General features: G+C 28.4%; 1 protein-coding gene across 4 annotated transcripts in view; it reads left to right on the forward strand.

Moving 5' to 3' along the window:
- Positions 1 to 25,475, forward strand: part of LOC142327741 (rho guanine nucleotide exchange factor 17) — a 247,187-nt gene that overhangs the window by 215,363 nt on the left and 6,349 nt on the right. For 3 of the 4 annotated variants that reach the window (XM_075371043.1, XM_075371041.1, XM_075371045.1), the window contains 5 exons: positions 1,107 to 1,268; positions 11,067 to 11,294; positions 12,788 to 12,855; positions 14,196 to 14,344; positions 17,606 to 17,801. In XM_075371043.1, the coding sequence (XP_075227158.1) occupies positions 1,107 to 1,268; positions 11,067 to 11,294; positions 12,788 to 12,855; positions 14,196 to 14,344; positions 17,606 to 17,801 (803 nt within the window). The remainder of the gene's footprint in view (positions 1 to 1,106; positions 1,269 to 11,066; positions 11,295 to 12,787; positions 12,856 to 14,195; positions 14,345 to 17,605; positions 17,802 to 25,475) is intronic. The other variant, XM_075371042.1, reaches the window with a different exon arrangement.

Below are 25,475 nucleotides of genomic sequence, written 5' to 3' on the forward strand. Positions count from 1 at the left end.
AACCTCAAACCAAATTAGAAGAAACAAACTACGTTAATCTCAAAAACTAACCTGGTACACTTAAAATAAAAAATGCCTATCAATAAACGCAAAAATAAGACATTACAACACAATTTTAAACCAGAAGCCACTTATTCAGCAGAAACAATCTTCCATCTGAATGAACAATCAAAGAATCCAGAAAATCAAAAGAAAAATTGGAAGAACCTGCATCAACTAAAGGCACCAGAAAGACGGGCAGTGATAGATCATGTGCAATAAAGTCATGTACAAAGTGTTAGAACCCGTCACTGATACCATGCGTAAGAGGAGACTAGGATTCTTTGGACACATCATGAGGATACAAGATTCGAGAGTTCTGAAATAGCTGGTACAGTATAATCGCAACTCGAAAAACACCAAGACAGGATGTACATGGATCAGAGAAATAAGAAAAGGGAAACCTTACTCCAGAAGACATCAGAGCAAGATAAAATTAAACAAAAATATCAAGGGCAAAACACTTGCTTCACACTCACAAGAAAGAAACTCACAACATGAACATTTTCAACACCAGAAAGGGCATAGAGATCGGAATATATGAAAAAGTACTGGCCGCAAGTCCAGTACAGTCCCTTTGAAGAGACTTGGATAATAGACTGACTAAACTGATTCTATGCTGTCATAAAAGATGAAAAAAAAAGAATTATACAGTAGAATTTACTGTAATTGACATATCAGTTTTATCAATGCATAATGAATTTTTGTCTTAATACATATTACGCACAATAAGTTATGTCTACACCTTGCAAAGTTGGTAAATAGTCATGGATGATGGTATAACGCTTGCTTATCACTACCACAGTAGTTGAGTAATAACACCTCTGTCATTCATCTAGAATGCTCCAGGTCAGATTTTACATTTATAATATGCTGCATTCATCTTTCATTAAAAGCGACTGAAACTGGGAGTTAGCCTGTAGTTGTTAAATAGAATTTTTAAGAAATGCAAGATCAGTGTAAATCATAAGGGTACTGGTGTTTCTTTTGTGGTGTTATATACATATAAATAATTGCTTTACTTAATTCATGAAATAAAGTAAAAATAACAAAGGATATTTTTTCAGGCTTATTTCAAAACATGATAATAATAGCAGGCCGTTGCGGAACAGTGGAGATAGTACTGGATCTGAGTCCCGTCCTGGTATCTGTATATCTGTTGAAGATACAGATAATTCCAAAAATAACAATAGTAATAATAACAACAATAACAGTAGTCATCTGGATAGGTAATTTACAATTTATTTCAAATGCATTTTATGATTTCTTATAAATAAAAAATTTTATTTCTTTACTGAACATTGATAATAATTTATTAGTCCGCATGTTTCTTGCATGAAATGCACAGTTTTTTGTTGTTATTAAAGCGCATCAAATTACTAAATATTTGTTATCGATATAATTTTCTGCATGAAACTAATAACCGTTTATTTAGCATGTTAAAGATCCAAATCGATCTGATATCGCATCAAAATGAGGGGTTTGAAGTTACTCTTAATTTACATGTATATATCCACATTTGACAACATGATAAAACTTATAAATAATTTTGAATAATTGCTGAAATAATTTTTCAATTATTCTTTAAATTTAGATGAACAGAAGTCGACACCAAATCAAAACAGCTACCAAATAAAGACTTTCTCTTGATCCCCCTGAAGGATCAGATTTATCTAGTTCAGACTTGCTTCTTTCTTTTCCAAAAACTCTTCAACCTTTCACCCATTTTTTAATGTCATCACACCATATACAGTTTTGCTTTTTCTTCTTCTGTTCTGGAAATTCAGAACCATCTATCCTTTTACTGAAATTTAGTCTGCTCACAATTCTGCATTTTAATATATCTAGTATTTTCATATTCTTTTCTACTTCTGTAAACCAGCTAATTTTTTTTTTTTTTTAAATTAAAAATTTGTTTAGTTAATCTGTTTCATTTGTTCTACACAGGTGTCCATAAAATTTTTATCTTCTTTTCCTTATTGTTTCTTTATAAATTTCCTCTGTTCTTAATTTATAATTTTTTTTAATATTTTGCACTGTGTATTTTTCTAAAAATTCTTTTTTCTGTTTTGCTGTTGTCTTTTTCTGAAAATTTTTGTAAACTCTGCTCATCTAGAGCTTCTAGAAGTATTACCGTCTTGTAATCTCTCAGATTTTTATATTTGATGATACGCTATTTTCACCTTCTGAACTCCAGCTCTCATTCTTATTTCTTCTGAGACATTTGGTGTTATAATTTTCCCTAGATATTTCAATTTCTTTTAAATACCTTAATTGTTTTTTCTTTTGAAATTTTGAACGTTTGAGTTTTCTTTATGAAAACTCTATTGCTATTTGAAAACCATTTTCTTTTTTTAAAAGAATTTGTTGTCCAATTTTACTTGTGAATTCTTGTAATTTTTGAATTTTGATTTTTTTCTTCATCTGTATCTCTAACTTGGATAACTAAATAATCTGCTAAAACTAATATGTTCTCATTGAGAAATTTAAATTTTGTTCCTGTTTTGATATTTACATCGGTTCTTAAATGTTGATATTCTTTATTCCACCTAAAACCTTTCTAGGGCACAGTTAAAACGTATTGGGGATAGACCCGACCATCTCCTTGTCTTACACCTGTTTTTATTTCAAAAGGTTTTGATATTTGTCCTAAAACTTTAACTTCTGAAACTGTTTCTGTTAGGGTTTCTTTAATAATATTTAATGTTTTGTTGTCGATTGTAAATTCTAATATTTTAAATAAGGATTCGTGTATTGAATCGTATGTTTTTTGAAATTCACAAAGGTTTTTATCAATTCTGAATAATCCATATGATTAGGCTTACAAAAAGTCCTACCCGTTGAAAAAAAAAACAATTTTTCAGAAATGGAAAATATCAAAAGTTGCTTTTTGATAAAAGTAAGTAGGTAATACAGAAAAAATATAAAGGAACCAAGTTGTATGTGAGCAAAGGTTTTCTGAAATGTAAGAAATTGTATAATTTTTTTTAAACTAAATTCAGGCTGATTTTCTTGAATTTTTGCATAAAAATACTTTCAGAATTTCATCTAGTTTTATATCATTACTGCTATAAAAATCCTAAACTAAGCAATCATAATGGCAATTTTTTTTTAATTTAAGATCATCTATGTATACAATGTATTTATTATTATTTTTAATTCATCCGCTTAAACGATCTAGAAAAAAATTACAAAACCATTAACAAAAATTTCCATCGTGAAAAAAATTCATCAAAATCTGTCCTTGGTGAAGAGTAAAGTTTGAGAAACCTCATAACAGCGGTAGCAAACCTATGACCCACTAAGGCTTTGATCCGTGTGTTGATTTTTATAAACTTATTTTTTATATCGTAAAAGAGAGAACAGATAATTGAAAATATTAAAAAATTAAAGTATAAATATCTAATGTGAAATTTATAAAAAAAGAATATTTCCAAGCGGATGATGGCTAACTAATTTTCTATAACACTGCACCTGTGTATGACTCATGACGGTCAGTCATAAACTTGGCACACATTCGTTGTATTGTAGAACAGGGCTGTACCAGCTCACAGTATTGAACTAATCGGTAGTCTTGGCATACGCATCTAAGAGTGTTTAACACAACTTTATTATTATTTTTATTTTACTTCAACTTTATTGGTCAGCGTTTAATAATTTAACTTTTTTATTATTAAATTTTCTCATCTATAAATGAAAGTATATAAAGTATATTAATAAGAGATTTCTTTTAAAATTATTGTATTCTAAATACCAGTATTTTTAGCTGTAGGCCTGCATTATGTCGACAAACTATATCAAACGGTTTGATAAATACAGTGTGATTGAAAAGAATAAAGTGACTTTGTGTCCAATTTATAATGAAAAAGACACTTCTCATACGTGTAATGTAAAAAGACATTTTGAAAGTTGCATTCAAATCTCGGCTTCTCAACAAATGAAGAAAGTAGACAATATTTTTTACAAAAGAAAAAACAGAATCGTTCACAAACCAGTGTTTTAAAAACTTTTTCTTTTTAAAAAAATAACATAACAGCTGCTAGTTTTCAAGTAGTGCATTGCATTGCTCGCCATGGGAAACCTCATTCAGATGGAGAGTTTATAAAATAATTATTTTTAGAATCTAGTGCTACTTTGTTTACAGATTTTAAAGAAAGAGACTTTTTTTTAAAAAAACATATAAATGAGTTACCGATAAGTTGCAATACAATTAAAGATTGAGTAATAGAATTAGAAAGAAATATTTCTTCGCAAACACATAACTACTTGAAGTATGCAGAAATATATTCAGTTGTTTTAGATGAAAGTAATGATGTAAATGGTTATGCATAACTAGCAATTTTTGCTCGATATAAATCAGGCAATATTATGAAAGAAGAGCTAATGAATCAATAATGTTGAAAGGGAAATGTACCGGTCTTGATTTTTTAAAGAATTTGATAATGCATTAAAGAAATGATATTGATCTACAGAAAACTGTTTCTATAACAATATACAATATGGTGAGAAAAAACATTGGTTTTATTCAGCAGCTTAAGCAAAATATTAGACATTCTCTGATTGAATTTCACTGTATGATACACCAGCAAGTTCTATGTGTGAAGCAAGGTTTAAAAACATTTTCCAATGTAATGCTGATTGTAAAAAGTCATCAACTTTATAAACACAAGAGGTCTCTTGATATTAATGAGAATTTGCGCAATTATTTGAGGCAATTGAATGCCAATATTCTGAGATTTTGACATACAACAATGTCGATAGCTCAGTTGCGGTCAAGTTCTTAATCGGTTTATCAATTTATTAGAAGAAATAAAGCTCTTTTTGAATGAAAAAAACAATAATTATGATGAATTTTCAGATATAGATTAGTTAATGATTTAGTGCTCTTATGTGACATCATTCAGCATTTCAATGAACTGAATAAAATATTTCAGGGAAATGTACAAATTGTATTAATGATGTTTGAAAATATTAAAATATTTATGATGAAACTTGACATCTTCACTAAAGATTTGGAAATGAAAATCATGAAATATTTTCCTCGATTACAAAAATATTTTCAAAACACAATCATTTACACAAAAAATGTTTAATCATTATACAGGGGGTAATAAAATAGGCTTTTCAAGAGAGATTTAATCAAATTAAAAGTTTAGTAAATACATTTCATTTTATTTTGTATTTCCATACAAAATGGAATTTGAAACAGAGTTAACCAAATTTATGTAGCTAGGTATCCATGATTTAGAATGGTATCCATGATTTTAGCTGAATTTCAAAGTAGCATAGTGTGGAAAAATAAATTTGAAAACTTGATTTTTGAATTGGAAGGAAAAATCTCTGTAATTAGTTGGGATTATAATGATCCCACACTAAAAACTGAAAATATTATATTAAATTTATGGGATTCTTTACCGATTTTATATCGATGAAGAAACTTGCTAGTGCTCCTTTAACGATATTTGGGGCCACATATTCGTGTGAAAAATTGTTTCCCTCAATGAATTTACTAAAATCTACCAACAGAAATAGACTTGGAAATGAATTGACTGTGAAATGAGCTAAATTAATGAATATGAACCTAATATTAAGAAACTATCAGAAAAAATAAGCTGCAACGAATTTCACATTAAATGTACTTTTATAAATTGTATTATACATACACGTATCTGTAATTATGTTTATTAATAAAGAATATTTCATAATATATATGTGCGTTTTCTATTCCTTCTTCATTCAGATACTCGTGCAGAGGTGCCACTAGATAAGGTGTCACCTGGTGGGCTATTTCATGGTATCACCCCGTTGATATCAGTTTTTTGACATCGACCTTTATGTTTTGCTCTTTTCTTGCAAAAGTAAAAGTTTTAAAACAAAAAGGGAATGTAAATCTTTTTAGAGAATTTTAAAAGCAAGAACCAAAAAAAAAAGGGTCAACTGTCAGGTTTTTCTGATAACAAATTTTCAGTGTTTCCAAATTATTAGTTCCTTTTTTACCACACCTTCTCCCCCTTTCCAAGCGATGCCACTGACTTAGTGACACACAGGGTAGTATTAAAAAAAAAATGAACAAAATTTGACCTGCTTCTCAAAAAGGTTTGCTATCATTGCCTTATAATATACGTAATAGAGTTGCACAGTTGGTTTGAACTAATATTCTTATGTTGAAGGTTAATAGAAACCTGGCCAAACCAGTTTTATATTCTTTTATTTTTACATTTTAGGCTCCTCAATATTGTAACTTATCAGCATTTTGTTATCAGGTTATAATTAATAATGCATCTTGTTCTGACAGTGCATGATGAATCTTGTATTAAATAGAATATAAGAATAGTAATTAGTGAGAAGTAATATTAGTAAAACCAGTAATTCTTAATTCTTGGCTCTTTTTGTTTTTCAAACGTAATAATATAAATCTTTGCATCATAAAATATTCTAATTCTTTAGGCGTATTTGTTCATATTTTTGTGGAAGTAGATTCTGGAGTACAATTTGGTTTAGTCTTGACATACATCTATACATCATGTCTTTTATTTTATCAACTTTATTAAAGTGGTTTCATTAATTATGCTTGTCGTGATAAAACCTTGAAATAATGTTAAGGACATATAAGAAGTGGCACACTTATTGTGTACATAGTTTGGCTTTGTATGGTGTATGTTCGGCTTTGTATGGCCCTTCATAGTGTAGATAATTGTATATTTAATTTTATTCCTTTTACCAGAGATCAAATCCAAGACCAACTAAAATAGAAATCACTACATTAATTAATCGTACTCTAAGAAAATAATCTAAGTAAAGATTTTCCCATTTTTTATGTACATTTATAAAAAAAGAGTAATCGCTGCACTCTTATACGTTAAAAGTATTAAAAAAAAATCAGTATGTCGATAAATTTAAGAAAGGTTATTTATTGTAAGTATTGTCTTATCCTACCAGCTTTCATAAGTATTTCAAAACCTCTGATAATTTGCTGATGGTATTATAAATACAACCTCTGTGATGGAGTGATAGTAGTGTATGTGTATCATCTAAAGGTTCCTGGTCCAGCATGGTATTTTTCATACACCATAAAATTGATTATCACAGTTTGGCAGCTGTTTTAGGGTATCATTCTGTTTTACTTTAAAAGTTAATAAATAAATAAATAAAATTCATTATTTTTATAAGGATAATACAACAAATCTATATGCTGCCAGAAAACATGATTCTCAGACCGAGCCTATTCTGTTTCTTTAATTTTACTAAAGCGATGAAGTGATGGACAGAAAAAGAGTTTAGTCATATAAAAAAATATATTTAAATAATGATCAATTTATTTCAAGGTGTTTTTGAGTAATGGAGAAAAGTTTTGTACAAAATTTCAAGGAAATCACTTATAATTTCTCAATTAAACTGTAAGTGAGAAAAATTATTCTGATAAAAAAAAAATGAAGGACAGAAAAGAAATTTGTTCTGAAAAAATTAAAAAAATTGGATAAGCACTACTGAATTCTCTCTAAATTATTTATGCTGACATCAGTATATTAATGGTGTCAGGCAACAGGATTTTAATCCTGCTACACATTTTATTTTTTTCTAGGTGAAATTATGTCTGCATTACTGTTTTCTAACGGGTTTATTACTGTTTTTATTTTTGTATCCCAGTATTTCATAGACTATTTTTATGTACTGCATAAGATTGATCTTTCCTTAGTTAATGATTTTTTTTTTTAATTTTCAAATGTTATAAAGACAAAAATATAAGCTAATGCTTTATATTAGAGTTAGAGATATTTTCTTTTTATTACTACATGGAGTTTAATGTTTCAATTTTTTGTAAAAAGAAGTCACTTTTTCTTAAAAAATAACACTAATCATACCAAACAACAGAATTATTTGGCTTAACTTGTAAGTTAAACAAAATAACTCTTTCAGTTTGTGAAAAAGAGCCTTGTTATATTTCTATTGCTAGTTTTAATAAATTATCAAATTATTTAAAAACTATTTAAACCAATTTATTTAATATATAGTTAAAAGATTTTGTTTTACAGAAACAATATTAGTTTGTCAGTGAATTTTTAATAACAATTAAAATTTAAAAAGAAATCCCTGAATTTTCTGCATCTCCATTCAACATGAAATCAGTATGTTCTCAAATAATTTTCATTAACACCTTCTGAATTATGATTTACTTGGTACTTATTTTTTATATTTATTATAACCGTGTATCCATCTAAATATTATTTCATCTGTTTATATTTTAATTAAGATAGATTTTAATTACATCAGTTTTTAATTTTATAATTAGTTGCATATTCTGTGATGCTACTCTGTTTAAGGCTTCCCTTAAACCATTCAGGCAAATGCTGAGGTAGTTTCTTTCTATTGATTAGTTCAGGCTGGTCCTTTTGAATTGCTGGATGCAATCGTGCTTACTGTTGACAGCGCAAGTTGAGTTTATCATTCTGCCTGGTGGCAACAGCTCATGATGCATGATGCCCTTCCAATCCCACCAAGCCAAGGGTGTCAGTGTGGGCTTTGCTACTGGCCGTGAAGCTTCTCCTTTGACCACAATCTTTTTTGCTTGTTGTCACAGGTTATCCACTTTTCATCACTTGCGATCAACCGCTTCAGAAATGGTTCGATTTCGTTACATTTCAGTAGATTCGCAGTTAAAAAATCAACCGAGTAAACGTTTCTGAGTCAGATTATGTGGCACCCAAACACTGAGCTTCATTTTATAGCAGCTTTCTCCAAATAGTTTAAAACTGTTTGGCGGTGGATGTTTAGGTCGCTGGTGATGTCATAAACTGCTTACATGCCAGTCTTCCTCGACCTTTGCGAGAATACACTAACCCTATCTCATGCACAAAAGGCTTAATGCTACCTAGTATTTAAAACTCACTGTGGGTTAGGAGTACTTCATTTTCTTAAATCTTATCTTGTTGAATTGTTGTTACTTATCCAATAATTAATTAAACATACAATTATTATTAACGCATATTTTATTATGCTTGTTAGTAACAATAAACCTTATCCAGGGTAGTTTTAAAGAATGAACAAGTGTTGGCATATTAATTTACAATAATCTACATAGATTTAAATGCTGGATTTTTATAATTTTTTTCAAAATTGCACGTTTTAAACTTTTCTCACGCAACAGAAAAAAAGTCTCAAAACCTATTTACGGACATTCATTGTTCTTTAGAAAGTATCAAATTAGCAATATAAAATTTACATGATGAATACATAATGTGAATTTTATATGTATAATAATGCACGTGATACAATTACATGGTGTATACATAATGTATAATAATACAAGTGAAAATAAAATGGAGTTGAAATATAAACTGAAATTAATTTCTTATATGCAATGAGGTGCTTACACACTATTTCTCATTCAAACACTAGTAATGATTAGTATTTTTATGAGTCACTTCTACCTTATATGATAGAAGAAGAGCATGATAATTTCTGTCAATATTTAAACTCTCATCAGAACCCCAAAATACATTTTTTTTTTTTAAAAACAAAAACTTTATTACTTTATAATTACTGAAAAGTATACTAGCTAAAATATTAAAAAAACTACATATTATAATCATATGATTAAAAAGTTGAGTTTTTTATAATTCGTTGATAAGTAACAGTTATAAAGGGAGGATAGAAATAGTTAACTGTTTTCCAGCATGCAACTGTAATGCCATATTAATCAGAATTTTTAATTGTCCACCTCTCTTGCCAACTATCAATTATTAAGAAATCTTTAAAAAATTACTCATTTGTAATGGCTTCAAAATTTCTAAACAATATCTTAATTTTTTAGTATAAATATTTTGAAAAAATTGCTGAAATTTTGTTCAAAAAATAATAATGACAGTTATAAGAAAAATAATAATAATATGCGGTGTAAATTTTGAATTGATAATTTTTGTTTAATTTTTTATTGAAACAAATTTTAACAAAGCTTTCTTAAGAATTTTTATTAGTTCTTTGTGAAAATTTTTGTGATCATAAAATCTTTATATTCATAACATTTTTTCCATCTTTTCTGAAATGATTATCATTATTTTATGATTACAGCTATGGATAAATTAACTGAATTGATTTTTTTTACCGTTGTATTAAATATTTAATCAGGTTGCAGCAGTTACTCGATAAAGTAATGATTAAAAATTACCACCTACCTCCGATTGTCAATTCTAAGCATGTATTACAAACAAGTCATTTACTTTGAACAGTTAATTGCCATTTACCAGCGATTATATTTTAGTCGCTTATCTTTTATATTATAAAGGATGTTTATTTTATTAATTAATATGTTTATATTTTAATTTATCCTTAATGACGCAACATAGTTGCCTTATAATACAAGTGCATGCTGTATTTTTTTAATTATCAATTGCAAATTATAAAAAATGTACTAATCAAATTTATTATTATTATTATTATTATTTTTAAATCTGATAGTATATGATTATTGCCAGTAAGATATATATTCTGTTTTATTTGCAAAAACATAGATAATTTAATAAAACATAATAACTTGCAACCTTATTTAGCTGTGTATTATTGCTTACAGTCTGTTTGGCAACTATATTTTCAAATCTCATTGTTCTAGATATTCCCATATTCTCAGCTGAAGTTATCGCTTCTGTATTTTTTATCGATATTCACTGGTGAAATGTAATCATCCATATTCTAATAAATAAATTCTCACATGTAATGCGAGTAAATACTGCAGTAATTTTGATTGTAATGAGGGTCAATTTGAGAAATCTTGATAGTCATTTTATGTTGTTGCTGGAACTCGGTTCAAATCCTGTAAAGGTTATATGAATTTTTATGTAAATACTGGTTACTGTAGTTACTTTGTAGAATAATGATCTATTAAGAAAAAAAATTGTTTTATTTATTAATAAAATCTTAGTATCTGCTGACGTATATTCTAATTATTACCTTTTTTTAATGAATTTACAATCTTTAATTTCTGTTTTTAATTTCAATTACATTCATAAATTTTATTACTTGTTTAAACACAGTAATAGTTCATCCAGTGATGGTGAAGTGGAGCCGGATGAAGAGGGAGATGAAACTAACAGAGGTGTCAGTTGTACCAGTGAAGTAGATGTTGACAGTGAAGATGCTGAACCAACTATGTGGCTTGGTACAGAGGATGGCTGTATACATGTATATAATTGTACAGACAATATCCGTATTAAGAAAAATAAAGTTAAAATACAGCACGGTTCTCCTGTACATTCAATAATGTAAGTCGATCATTCATTCTTTACATGTTATCATGTTACAGTCGTCTTATCTTATTTGTTAGTTATTCGATCGGTTTGATGCTACTCTTCATAACTGTGCTAAATTATTTGTTCCGAAGAAACTGTTATGTTCTCGATTCCAAATTACCAAACATATTAAAATAGGGAGTTGAAATACTGTTCTAGTGTATAAAGGTTTACATTATATAATTGATATTTGTTTATTTTAATATGGTAACAACTGTTAATTTATTTTTAATAAGTATAATTAAAATTTTTTTGCAGTGTCATTACTAATATTTATTTGTTTCTAACTGTTATTGGATAATTTCATTTTATTAATTTAATATACAAACAGATATTTTATAATTAGTAATATCATAGCATATATCCAAAGGCCAAAAAAGAAAATTTAGACAATTACTTGGCTCAGTATTAATAATATACTGTAAGTATTTTAACTAAGAGCTGTTGCAACTTTATAGCCGATTGACATTTTAGAAGCAGATAGTCCTAGTGTATTACTTAATTTTTAAGAGTAAGAAGCAAATTAATTTTTATTAGCAATATAAATAAGAAATAGTAATATTCTCATCGTTTTATGAGGATTAAGTTTTTTTTTTTTTGTAATTGTTATAAAACAATATTTTACTTTTTTTACAATCATTAAATAATAATTATTTTATTAATATTAAATAATAATATTTATTGTTTTTCATATATAAACTGTTGGTACATCAATTATACATAAATTTTTTCACGTGCTGATTTTTATATAAATTTACAATATTCTAGCAGTTTTTCTTTGTAGAGATGAACAAGTCAATGGATTATTTGAATTTTAAATTGTCGTAGGGTTAACTGTTTTTTCGCCCGATGAATGGTGATTTCAGCAGGTTAATCTCTCAGCTGACGACCACCTAATTTTTTTTTCAAGACAGAGGTCATTGATTTCAGGGGCTGTGTCTGCATACAACACTAGCCTCTATCTTTTGTATTACCTGTCATTAAGAACAGTCTTCTCACCAACAACGCGCTGAGAATTTTGATGGCTTTGTTATGGCTGCCGGTAATAATTTACTACATTGATCCAAAAGTCAGATGATGGACCAGTGCATTCCTGTAAATTTTGGGGGAGCAAGGTAGTAAATTTATATTTGATAGAAGTCTGTTCGATGAGTTCCATTTTATATGGGACATTCTGTATATTATAAAAAAAAAGTAATCTGCCGACTCTGCAGCTTAGAATAATCTAATTTTTAGAAGAAATGTTAAAAAAAAACTCTAGTGATCTGACTAGGGAGCTTCAATATTACATAAAGTGTTTCACCATTGTCATGAAGAAAACTGTATCTCTGTTTGTTATGTTTATAATATAGAATAAACTGTTAATAAAAGTATGGAATTTATACAGTATTCAATATATATATATATATAAAAAATAAAATATTAAAATAAATGTTACTTATATTATTTTCATTTCTTTATTTCAGATATTTGGATAACAGAGTTTTTGTTTCATTGGCAAACGGTGATATTACTGTGTATTCAAGAGATTTAAGTAAGTTCATAATAATGTTTAAAAAGAAACAAGTTATATGTAATTAATATACTTGTATAATTTTTTTCCCATTAAGAAAAAAGTCACATGATGATGAGATGAAATAATGTAATTTGACACATTTAAATGTTTGTTTCTTATGAATATTACGGAAGTCTCCAGATTTCCCATGCAGTTTTCTGGATTCAGGGCCTGTAGGCAACCCAGTGACAAATCAGAGTGGTATAGTCTTGTACAGACTTAGGCTGACCATACCTGAGACATGTAGTTAATTGAAACCCAACCGCCAAAGGATACTAGTATCCACAATATTGTATTCAAATTTTAAATAAAAGCAACTACCTTTATTAGGATTCGAACCTGAGAGCTTTCGACTTCAAAATCAGCTGATTTATGACAACAAATTTTATCAGTAGATCAACCCAACAGGTGTCACATTTAAATGGCTTAGTGTGAAATATCAGTAATATTATTATTTAATTATTTATAAATTAGTTTGATCGCATACACATACGTACTTCATAATATTAAAATAATGTAATTTAAATATTTTATGTTAGTTACTTAACATAATTTTATAAAAAAGCATTAAATTCATTTTTAGTCTTTTCAATAAGACAATTTTTACTGAACAATATGAACAAAGAACGATGAAGAATAAAGATATTCACAATCATAATATAAGGTGTAAAGTCAAATTAGCATCAAAAAATAAAAGTTAAATCTACTTGAAAAGATCCTGACCGTTTATGAAGGTTAAATTATTAAAAAAATATGTTATAGAGGAAAATACTGTATAGATGAAAAATTATTTAAAAGATCATTGAAAATATTTTTAATCAACAATGAGTTCTCTACTCCATTGATAAATTCCTTTCCTTGTAAAATTAGTTTTTCTCTACTTTATTATATTTAACTAATATATATGTAGTGATAGTTTTTATATATTGACTGTAGGTTTCTGAGAAGACATTTGCTTTGTAAAAAAATAATCATCTTTGTATTACATAAAAACAAAAGTATAAATTTGTCAAATATAGTGATGAATTATGGTAACGCTTAAAAATTATGAAGCATGATTGTATTCACTTTCAACTATTGGAACTTTTTGTTCCATAGAACCTTAAAGAGCTAATTAGAAAAACTACTCCTCTGGAATTTACTTGAAATCAAACTAATTGATATTTTGGAAGCGACTCTTAATATTTAGTAATTTTGAATATGATCTTAAACATGTGTATATACATATATAAAGATATTTTATGTGCACTATGCACAGAATAGCATTAAGCAACTCTCATGTAAAAATAAGATAAAAGAAATATTTTGTTTGCTTATAGGTGGGGGTTGGAACACAGCAGATCCTCAGATGGTCACTGTAGGGACTGTTTCTACTCCAGTAACTAGAATGTTGCCGATAAACGATAAATTGTGGTGTTCATGTCATAGCACTGTTAAAGTTTTAAATACAGCAAATCTTAATATCGAGGTAAGTTAAACGTATCATTAATCGTTTTTACATAATGCTTGTATAAATTATAATTTATTTGCTTGTTAAATTGATGTTACATTTGTTTTTATTAGTTTTCTAGCTATTTTTAGATAGATTTCATAAGAAAGCTACCTATTGTAATGGGTACCATGATTTAATTTCTTGAAAATTTTGACATATCTTCACGTTTCACATCCCACAGACCCCAAAACCACAGTCAGTTCAAAAGTTTACATATACATTTATATTTCACTTTCTTGTGGACATGATAACTGCTGTAATTTTGCACCAATCACTTTCAAATTGATACATAAAATATAACGACCCAAAATCTCAGTTGAGTTCTTTAATAGGCAAAATCGGACCATGGGTCTAAAGTTCCTACTACTCTTTGGATAAGGGCCTAAAATTGATCTAAATTAAGTCTTTTGATATCACCAACCATTGGCCCAGTGAGTGGAAAAAATGGGGTTTTGAAGACAAAAAAAAAATCATACCTCCCTTAATAGGCACAGCATCGAATCGGTTTAAAGTGTTCGTTAGTCCTCTAAACATTATCTAAAATTTTTGTCTGAAACAATTTTTGATATGACCAACCCTTAAGGCAAGGGATGACCAAAATGTTGCTGGAATTGTAAGAAGATGGGGGCTTATTGTATGCTAAACATGTGAAACTTTTTTTCTCATACAACCATTGTCGTATTGACTAAATATGAAGTTTTTCTTAACTTAAAGGTGGAAATATTTTTTATCCCGTACTTAGCATCAGTAAAATCCACCTCCACCTACCAGTGTGCTGAAAGCGATTTTTTTCATAGCTAATCTCAAATATAATGGAATCTCTGAGTACTATTATTGTTCTCAGTCAGGGAATTATTTATAACACAGATACTTTGAGCCTAAAATCATACAAGTCGCTCTAGCACTAAAAAGGTTTTTTTTATTTGATAAATCTTTAGTGTTTTAACACAGTAAATGCTTTTGATAAAATATCATACATGTTACGTGAACACGCATATTGGTCTGCTTCCTGTAGTGTTTTGTGATGGAAAGAAGACATGTACAGGTTCATAACCCCTATACACAGTAGCATGCAAATTAATTCAAACACAGGAAATTTTTTATTTATTCCTCTGTTGTGGCTACACTGTTTGACCATCCATTTTTTTAGTTGTTTGTGTAATGTGAGGTTACTGTTCTTTGGTTTTTTATTGTATTTATCAATTTTCATGTTATAAATAGTGATTGAGAAAGTTTATTTTATTTTTTATTACAAATCTTGTTGTCATACTTTTTGTTCTATGTGTCTTATTTTAAATATTTAAAGAGACAGTTTCCTTTCCACCTCAAAGGAAAGGCAAATGTGAGGCTGTAAAAGAAAACAACTCCAACACAAGATTGCTTGTAAGTGAGAAAAGTAAACTTAATCCAAAATTATCTTGTTGTGGACTTAATTCATGAATTAGCAACCAGTGGAACAAATTTACAGATGGGAACTGTTAGACACTGACTTCTTGCAGCTGGACAGAAAGCTCACTGGCCAGCTTAAAAACAGGTTTTAACTCTAGCGATGTGCAAAAAAAGGCTCTTGTGGGCCAAAGCATATGCAAACTGGATGAAAGAAGACTGGAAAAATGTTATGTTTTGCGACAAGTCACATTTTTATGTTTAGGGCAAAGGGTTTCATACGTTAGAAAAGCGTCAGATGAAATATAACACTAGCTCACATCCAACAATCAAGTTAAACATCCCCAGAAAAAAAATGTTTTGAGATTGTTTTTCACATTTGAAGGCTCTTGTTCATTACTTCCAGTAGATGGTATGTTGAAAAGTGATGGATGTTCCAACAAGATTTGGCATCATGTCATACTGCCAAAAAAGTGGAAAACCTTTTTAAGAACAAAACATTAAAGTGCTCCTGAAGCCAGGCAACTCTCCAGACTTAAACCCAATTGATAATCTTGAGGCAATAGTCAAAAACGATTCTCAAAAATGAATTGAAGCACTCAAAATTGATCTCATTTATGAAATAATATTGGTTTGGTTTCATGATTTTAAAGAAATTAAAGAAATATGTAGTACACTTGTTGAATAAATACCAAATCGTGAACGTGAATGATTAAGAATTAAGGAGGACATATTAATTACTAGATATTTACAAATTTTACAGGTATGATTTTTTTGTCTAAATACTGTTACTGTTTATTAAATAACATCTGCGTTCAGATTAATTGGCCATGTTTCTGTACATCATAAATATATTTGCTGTTCTGAAAGAATTCAAATTGATTAAAGTTTGTATATATTTTCTAATTAAAGTTTTGTTTTTGAAGTTGTGGTGAATTTGTGCATTGTAATTTAATGATATAAATAAATTGAAATCTTATTTAAAGACATTTTAAAACATGTTTATATTAATATATAAAACTTTTAAAGTGTTGAAGGAAAGTTAGGATATTAGAGATGAATATAGAGATCAATAGGCAATTGTTAAGTATAGTATTTGTTGTCATATGTGATATTATAATTTTGAATCAAGGAAACTGTTTTGAGTTGGATATTTATTAGTGTTATTCACTTCAACCCTAATTTTCAAGCTAAATTTACTTTTTTTTAAATTTTATATTTTTTTAAAGGCTTTATTTTTAGCAAAAATAAAAGATTTCCTAATTAAGGTTTTTCTTTAGGAAACCTAACCAAGCCTCTTCTCAAATACTTTTAATCTCTGAAGAAAATAAATTTTTGTTAAAGCTTTTATTTATGCAGGTAATATAAAATTTTTATCAGTGATTGCTGTTCCCATTCTAAATAAAAATTCTGTGATCTACTGAGAGATTGTGAAAAAATGGGTTTTCATTACCTAAAGGAAGCCTTAAACCTGTCCTCTAGGATGGGTTGTTTATCTCTTGTGGGAATTTTTTGATTATATAAAGATGAGTTTCTTTCTTATTATACCATTTTTAATATTTTTTATGCCTTCTTATTTAATTTTGGTTCAGTGTGTGAGGGTTAGTTACAAGCTGAGAATTTTGGAATATGCAAAGGTGGTGCATTCTTTATGTGATATGGTGCAGTCTCAGAGTGAAATGAATGCAGACTAGCATCATTTCCTCTCCAGTGATTACACAGAGATTCACACAGATTTACACAGAGTATTGGATAGAATTCAATTCATTCTACTGAACTATTTGAAATCAGACCTATTTTCTCCTAATTTTATTCATAATTATAAAGGATAATTTGTATGTTTCTTTTCAGAATTCATTCAGTGCTTGTTCTAATTGTGGGGGTGTTGGAGGTGAAGGAGTTCGTAGTATTAGTTGTTTAGCTGCTGCGGGACTGGGCGTGTGGATATCACTCCAAAATTCTGCAACACTACGTTTATTCCATGCCAATACATATGACTGCCTAGCTGAAGTTAATGTTGCTTCAGCTGTTACTAAAATGCTAACAAGTAGGTATTGCTTTTTACTTGTTTGTATTATTTTATATTAATCAGTTAAAAAAATTCATGCATTTACATACATTCACAAATACCTGCAGTTGCTGGTTGTTCTTAAATTCTCCACCCATTGTATTTTGCCAGTTATTCTTTTTTCCTTATTATTGTATACCATTCGCTGTAGTTGTTAGTTACTTAGCCACTAGAAAATGCTGATTACACACATCATATTCAGTACTGCCAAACTTAAGCGACCTGTAGAATCAATCTGTTGATTATGACTTTGGTAAATGGAATTTTATCCTTATTTTCACATATCTTTGTTGACAGTTCAGAAAATTTTGAAATGTTTCAAATTGTAAGGATGCAATTTATAATCTTACCCAGGTACAAGAACATCTTTGCAGAACATTTATTCAGATGTTTCATCAATAGTATATAATTTTAAATATATATGCATGCAAATAAATACACTACATTTTAAATAAATAATTTTAAGTACTTAATATTCCACTGTTATTTTCATTTGTGAGCATTTTACCCATCCACAGGCACACGCATGCACATACACACACGCAGTAAGTGGACTATAAACATTCACCTACTCACCCTTAAATTTAATTACATAACACAGGGAATTAATCAAACTGTACTTTTAATGTTTTTTTTTTATTTACATGTCACAATAAATGTTCAAATTATGCACCTTGCATTGACGTAAGCATCAACTTGTTTCATCATATAAAAACACTTTTATAAATTTCCAGAAATTGGCACTTTATTTTATATAAAACTATATAGCCATTTCAGTTTCAATAGAACCATCTTCAGTAGTAACAATCAGTATTATTGAAATACGGAAAGGAAAATATGTAGCTTCTGTGACAATCTATATGTTACTGAAGGCAAGGTTGAAGAAACGTTGCTGGAAGATAGGTAAACTTTGGTGTCAAGTCCTAATAAAGGCAGTTAGTTACTTTTATACGGATTTGAATACTAGATCGTGGATACCCGGTTTTCTTTGGTGGTTGGATTTCAATTAACTACACATCTCAGGAATGGTCGAACTGAGACTGTACAAGACTACACTTTATTTACACTCATACATATCATCCTCTGAAGTAATACTGAATGGTAATTCCCAGAGGCTAAACAGGAAAAAGAAAGAAAAGGTAAGCTTTGATGGGGAGTTTGTAAACAAATCGGTGAAAGTTGTTAAATCAGGAAGTGAGATGATTACATTCATTATATATTCGTTTTATGTTCATTAATTATATTCAAACATGTCTATATAGATAATGTCTTGATAGCACTTGTTTATTATAACCTAAAGCTATTAATTTAATTATTTCATAAAACTATCTAAAAAATTGTCTTATTAACCAGAATTCACTATATATATATATATACACACAGTGAATTCTGTTACATATTCTATATGTACTACTCACAAATACTATATTTCATTAGCTATCGAATGAACTGGACAATTAAATGGTGTATTTATTCTTTATATTCCTTCTACTCCCCACTACCAAATCTACCTTAATCCTATTAATTCTATCCAGTTTGCCTCTTTTGTTTCTTTTTATATCATAAAATTATATAGTATATAAAAAGTGATAGTAATTTATATATTATTAGCTAAAATACTTATTTCAACATATTTCTGTAAAACCGATAATTACTTTCTTATAAATATGGAAGTAGAAATTACTTATTTAATGTATGATCTATGTTAATAGAATTTGTCTCTTTTTCTGTTAGGGTGGAGGTAGGTTTTATGATGAGAAGCAAACAAAACTTGGGTGGGCGATCAATATAATAGTAGGATGAGATTGCTGCAGAAGACTTGATTGTTTAGTTGTTGGCAGAAGAGCATAAAACTCCACCTAAGCGGCCCAATTATTTCTTGTGTTTATTACAAGTATCATGAGCCCAAAACCAACAACTACCATCTGCATTATGTAGACCCCATTCAGTTTTATTATTTCTGCTCATGAGCCGCCACTGTGTCAGTGCAGTCTATTTAAAAATACAATTGCAGTGCCCTCAATTAGGACTTTAATTCCTATTTAAAACTTTATGAATCCATAACCACAATGTTATTTGACAATTAATTAAAATATTCTCATTCCTTCCTGTTTATATAATTTTTCCCATTATGGGTGAGCAGTGACCATCTAGAAGATCCATTCCAGTCCTAACTTAATCTGCCTGAAAAAAAGAATTTAAGATGAAAAGAATTTGGAACACGTGAAGAACAAAGAGACTTATACTCTACACTGTGACGCTCTTCTTATGACACATATTCGAAGGGTTTTTTAATAAGATATATAACATGCAAAGATTCAGGTTACAAGCAAAAAGACCTCCAGGGAAGAAAAAAAAGTGTATGCCAAATGACATGGCAAGATGACCAAGTCATCTCAATACAAGTTCCTCGTCTTACCAGCCCAAACCCACAATCCTGCCGTCAATGATAGATACACATTTCTTCTCATTCATACATACATACATACATACAAACATACATACATAGTATTCAACCAGAAGCCAGAACCCACAAAGCATATTCCTATTAGGTCGCCGTCAATCTTGGTACTGAAATGGCTTTCAGAAAATGGATCGATGGAATAGGACCAAAGAAATTTAGCAAAATAAACCAAAAACTAAATACAACCACTAAATAAAGGATTTCCTTCCCAAATGGTGACAGGAATCATCACTTTCTCTGGCAACCCCTAGTTTAAATTTTTCAAATGATTTAAAAGAAAGTGGAATACAATCCTTCCTTCTGGTCATAAAGTTCTTTGAGTTTTAAAAAATAACTGTTATCGAATCAGAAGGATCCAGTAACAGCTAACTTGTAACTTGTAACGTGTTTGATTATGTTAACGTTTAAGAAAAGCTTAGGATTATAAATGAAAAGTGTAGGTTATTTATTTGTTTAATAAACGGTTGAGAATTAAATATTTTATCTTAATTTTGTTGATCTCTGGGGGAGTGGTAGCATCTCAGCCTTTCATACAGAGGTTCCGGTTTCAAACAAAATATCCTTTTTCATATTCCCACATCCAAGTTTGTGTGATGAATTAATTCATCAAGGGAAAAATGAATTTTAAATATAAATACGCCAAAATAAAAATGCTTTCCCTGTCAGAAAAAAATTGTTCCCAACAATTACTTTCTAGAAGATAAAAAATTTGTGTCTATAAGAATAGAAAGAGGATTGCGAATGAGTAAAATTGAAATAAAACATAAAGAGGGGCGAGTAGTGAGAACAAGCAAAAACCTACGTGTCTACATTTTTTTTTTTTTACCTTAAAAGTTTTCTGACAAATTTTCTTGAATTTGTAAATGAAAATGCTTTCCGTATCAGTCAATTTTCATCATATTATAACGATCCAATATTCAGTGATGATGGCAACAAATAAGAAATACCTTCTAATCATCTCCATACACTGTATCACTTTGCGTTTTAAAAAATCACTTTCATTAGAAAAATATTTACAATGGGACCACCAGAACTTCCACAAAAAATAAATAAAAAGAAAAACGAAAAAATCCTGAAATCCAGTTGATATGGTTTGAAAGTACGTTATAAAACATACAAGTTGATATTTTTAGAAATTTGTTAAAAAAAATTTTGGTTTTTAATTATTATTATTATTCTTTCTTGCCATCAATAACCGTAACTAGATAAAAATAGCTGTTGTTACTTAAAAGATAGAAAAAGTATTAAAGTTTTATATAGTAATGTAGTAATAATAAATAACAATTTTTACATTTTGTTGCAGAGTATGATCAGATTTTCTGTTTTCAGTCTCAAGTTTTAAAAAATAAAATAATTTATAGCCAAGATAACAATTAGAAGATCTTTTTTGATATTGCCAACTTAAATAATCAACAATTTATTTAGTTTTTAAAATATTAATCGGAATCAATTGTTAACAGTTCATTGATGTCGGTGCAATATTAAAAGAAATTATGTCAAATTATTATTATTCCCCACTGTCCCGGTTTAGTGTTAGTCTAGTGCTAGTCATAGCAAATCACTTGTCTAAAGCTGATTTTTTGAAGTCAAAGGTTCTTAGGTTCATATCCTAGTATATAAGTTAGTCACTTTTATAAGGATTATACTAGACAGTGGATACCGGTGTACTTTGGTGATTGGGCTTCGATTAACCATATATTTCAGGAACAGTCAACCTGAGTCTGTACAAGACTACACCTTATTTACATGTCATACATATCCTCATCTCATTGAGCCATAGGGGAGGTGGTTGCTTATTTATTTGAACAGATTACAACGTACACTTAAAGAATAATAAAAATTATTATGATGCCTATGTATTATATTTTATATATTAAATTCAGATTCTACAAACATCAAATTTGACCATATTCAATCTATGATTAGATGATGGAAAATGTTTTATTAATTTTTTTCTTACATTGAACATTATTATTTTCTGCATTAATAATTTTTATTAAAACAACTGTTTTGTCACATAGGTTTTTAAACAGATGTAACAAAAATAAAACAAAAGATGGTCCAAGAATCCAAAGGCATCTTTCAGTCAGTGAATTCTGTTGTATTACTTTGTTAAATGTTTCATTTACTAATTATGATATCGATAATCAGTAAAATAATGTTGTTACTATGATTAAATTATATTTTTTTAATGATAATAAATACTCTGAGTTTTTTAATCAAAAAGTGTAAATAACCTATTCTCAATTTATATAGCGAGGCTTAAATAAAAATTCTCTCAGTTTTTACAATTTTTTTTTGAACTAGAAATATGAGAATTTATTAAATAAATGTTTATTTAAGTACAATAATTATAATATATTATTATAAAGAATAGAGAGAAAAAGATGAATATTTCAATTATGTACTTTCATGTGTTTAAGAACCTGACTGCTGTGAAATCCCACATGGACTAGTAACAAGACAGGAAAAAGTATATCATTAACAACCAGCTAGCTATTATATGTTTTTAGCAAATAGTAACTCATTATTTTACATAGTTGTTTTTACTACCTGAAAGTAATATAATTGATTTTTTTTGCCCTAGGATGTGAGATCCCAAATGGTGTCTCATGGCCTCCCAGAGGGGCATATTTTTTCTTATTATATTAATTAAGGGCAGAAAGAATATAATATATCATATAAAAAAGGATATAAATGCAGATGTTAGCATTTTTTTCATTTATAACTTAATTGTACGGTTTCTTATTTATATCAGAAAATTTATCTTTTGCTATGAGATTGTTGCTGGTAGGTCACTATGGAATTGATTTTTATTTACGTTTTCTCCTACTCTTTCTTGCTAGACAAAATATGTAACCACTCAATTTTTACAAATAAATAAGTACTTAAATAAAAACACAGTAACCCTTATCTGTTAAAATATGGAAAAAAATTTTATCAAAATAAATTTTTTTTATAAGATTAAAAAAAGAATGTACATCAGAAATATTAAAGAAAATTAAGATATGTGAAAATATATATATATTGGGATAGACTGTGTAAAAATAATAACTGTTAACTGATATCTGAAACTGAACAAAAATGTATTTTTTGTAAAAATATATGTTCCACAAAAAAAAATCAGTTTTGACAGTATCAGCCTGAACATACTAAACACTTAATATGCACTCTTGGAATCTCACTGAGGATACTTTCTTCCAAATTTTTTGAAACATTGTTTGTAACATAAAATAACAATCCTCTTTAGCTTATAACTCTTTCAGCTTTTTATTAATAAATAATAAAAACTAAAATTTAGGCATTTAAACCTGATATTTTGTTACTAAAAATTATAAATTTAACAACAGGATTTATTTATAATTAATGAAATTATAAAAGTCGACGTAACAGGTCGCTAATTGTATCACTCTCTAAGTTTGAATGTGGTGAACACATGTACATAGATAAACATGCATAATGAGATTGCCACGCAGCACCTTGTTGTCTTATAGCTGTTCATGCGATTTCAAATGGATTATTATGGCCTGATGTTGATATTATGTGAAACCCTAATTGGGTATCTCTTGGCCAGTTAAAAAGGGCTCAAAATGATGTGGCGGTCAAATTGTTAATTAAGAACATAATATAAATCACATACACATATGTATTTTAAACAAATATTTATAAGATTTCTCAAATTCAGGTTAATATACTTACTTGTTAGGGATGTAGGATGTAGGGGGTATACCGAAATGAAACGACTAGCACTAGATAGGGAATCTTGGAGAGCTGCATCAAACCAGTCAAATGACTGAAGACAAAAAAAAAATATACTTACTGATCATGAATAGTTTTTATTGAATGAAGCTTTTTTTAAATTATATCTTCATTATTTTGATGGCTGCAAATGAATTCTTAAATTTTTATTTATATTTCTTGTAAAATCTACAACTCTTACTTTCATAAAGAATCGAAAGAAAGAATCGAGAAAGAATTCGAAAGAATACGTATTCAATCGTATGAATACAACATTCATCGACAATAAAACCTTCTTTAAGGCTGACTTCAAAGAATACTTAATTGTTTGTATTATTTTTCTTTTGAATATATGGTTTTATTTATGCCTATTTAGTTTACAACTTTTCAGAGAATTATGGTAATGTTTTATGATGTAAGTTAACGTTTTATTCAACATTCATTGTGTTTTTTTTTTTATCTGTAATACTTCCCTGATTGTTTGTCCATAATTTTTTTTTTTAATTTGCAAAAAAATGTGAAAGCTGTGTACATATAAAAATAAGAAAAGGAATGCAGAGAAATTATACAACTAGATGTTACTAAAAGTGAGTTTTAGGTTTCCCTGAGATTTGGAAATACGTATTATTTGTTTACGGTACAATTTTTTTTTTCTAATGTTTGAGAATATTTTAAATATCAAAATGACCTTAGGATGCATAACATTATGTTATCAAATTCTTAACAATGTATGGTGGAGTGTTTCAAAAAAAGAAAAAAATATTTTCAAATCATTCATACAGACCGTATAATTTTTTATTTATATAATCTTCTGTTTAAGGCCGTAGACAGATAGCTGTTTAGACTAAGATGTTCTATCGAGTTGTTCTTAAATAGCAGTGCACATTTATCATTTGTAATTATGTTTAACATGTCAAAGTTACAACTACAGTCTGATCTTGGAAGGAAAGGAGAGATGTGTTAAAATTTGGGTAAAAACATAAAAACTTGTAGCAATACAGAAGTGAAAATAATACTTTTATCACTGTTATATTATAGGCGGAAAAAAAGAGCATAACAGTGAATATGGACACACCCAGTTATAGGAAAAAACCTAGATAGTCTTTTTTATAATTTACTAAAATTATAAATTTATATTTATAAATTTACTAAAATTTAGCCACTTTTTATGAATTATTGTGATTATTAAAGGAAAAATAAAAAAACTCTTTGAAAACTTTCTTACTACCAGAAGAGAAAATCCTAAAAACACTCAGGTATGTGTAGAAAAGAAATAGCTGAATCATTCCCTTCTCTGTTTATTACTTTCAAAAATACTTAACAACAAATTAAACATAAAACACATTATGATATGATTTTTTTCTTCTTGAATTTATTATGTTTTATTTATTATTATTTAGTTATATAATTAATTTTTTTTTATTCCTTAAACAGAATGCAATCTCACAGCC

The sequence above is a fragment of the Lycorma delicatula genome, chromosome 7 (genome assembly GCF_047948215.1).
Source record: "Lycorma delicatula isolate Av1 chromosome 7, ASM4794821v1, whole genome shotgun sequence".
NCBI lineage: Eukaryota > Metazoa > Arthropoda > Insecta > Hemiptera > Fulgoridae > Lycorma > Lycorma delicatula.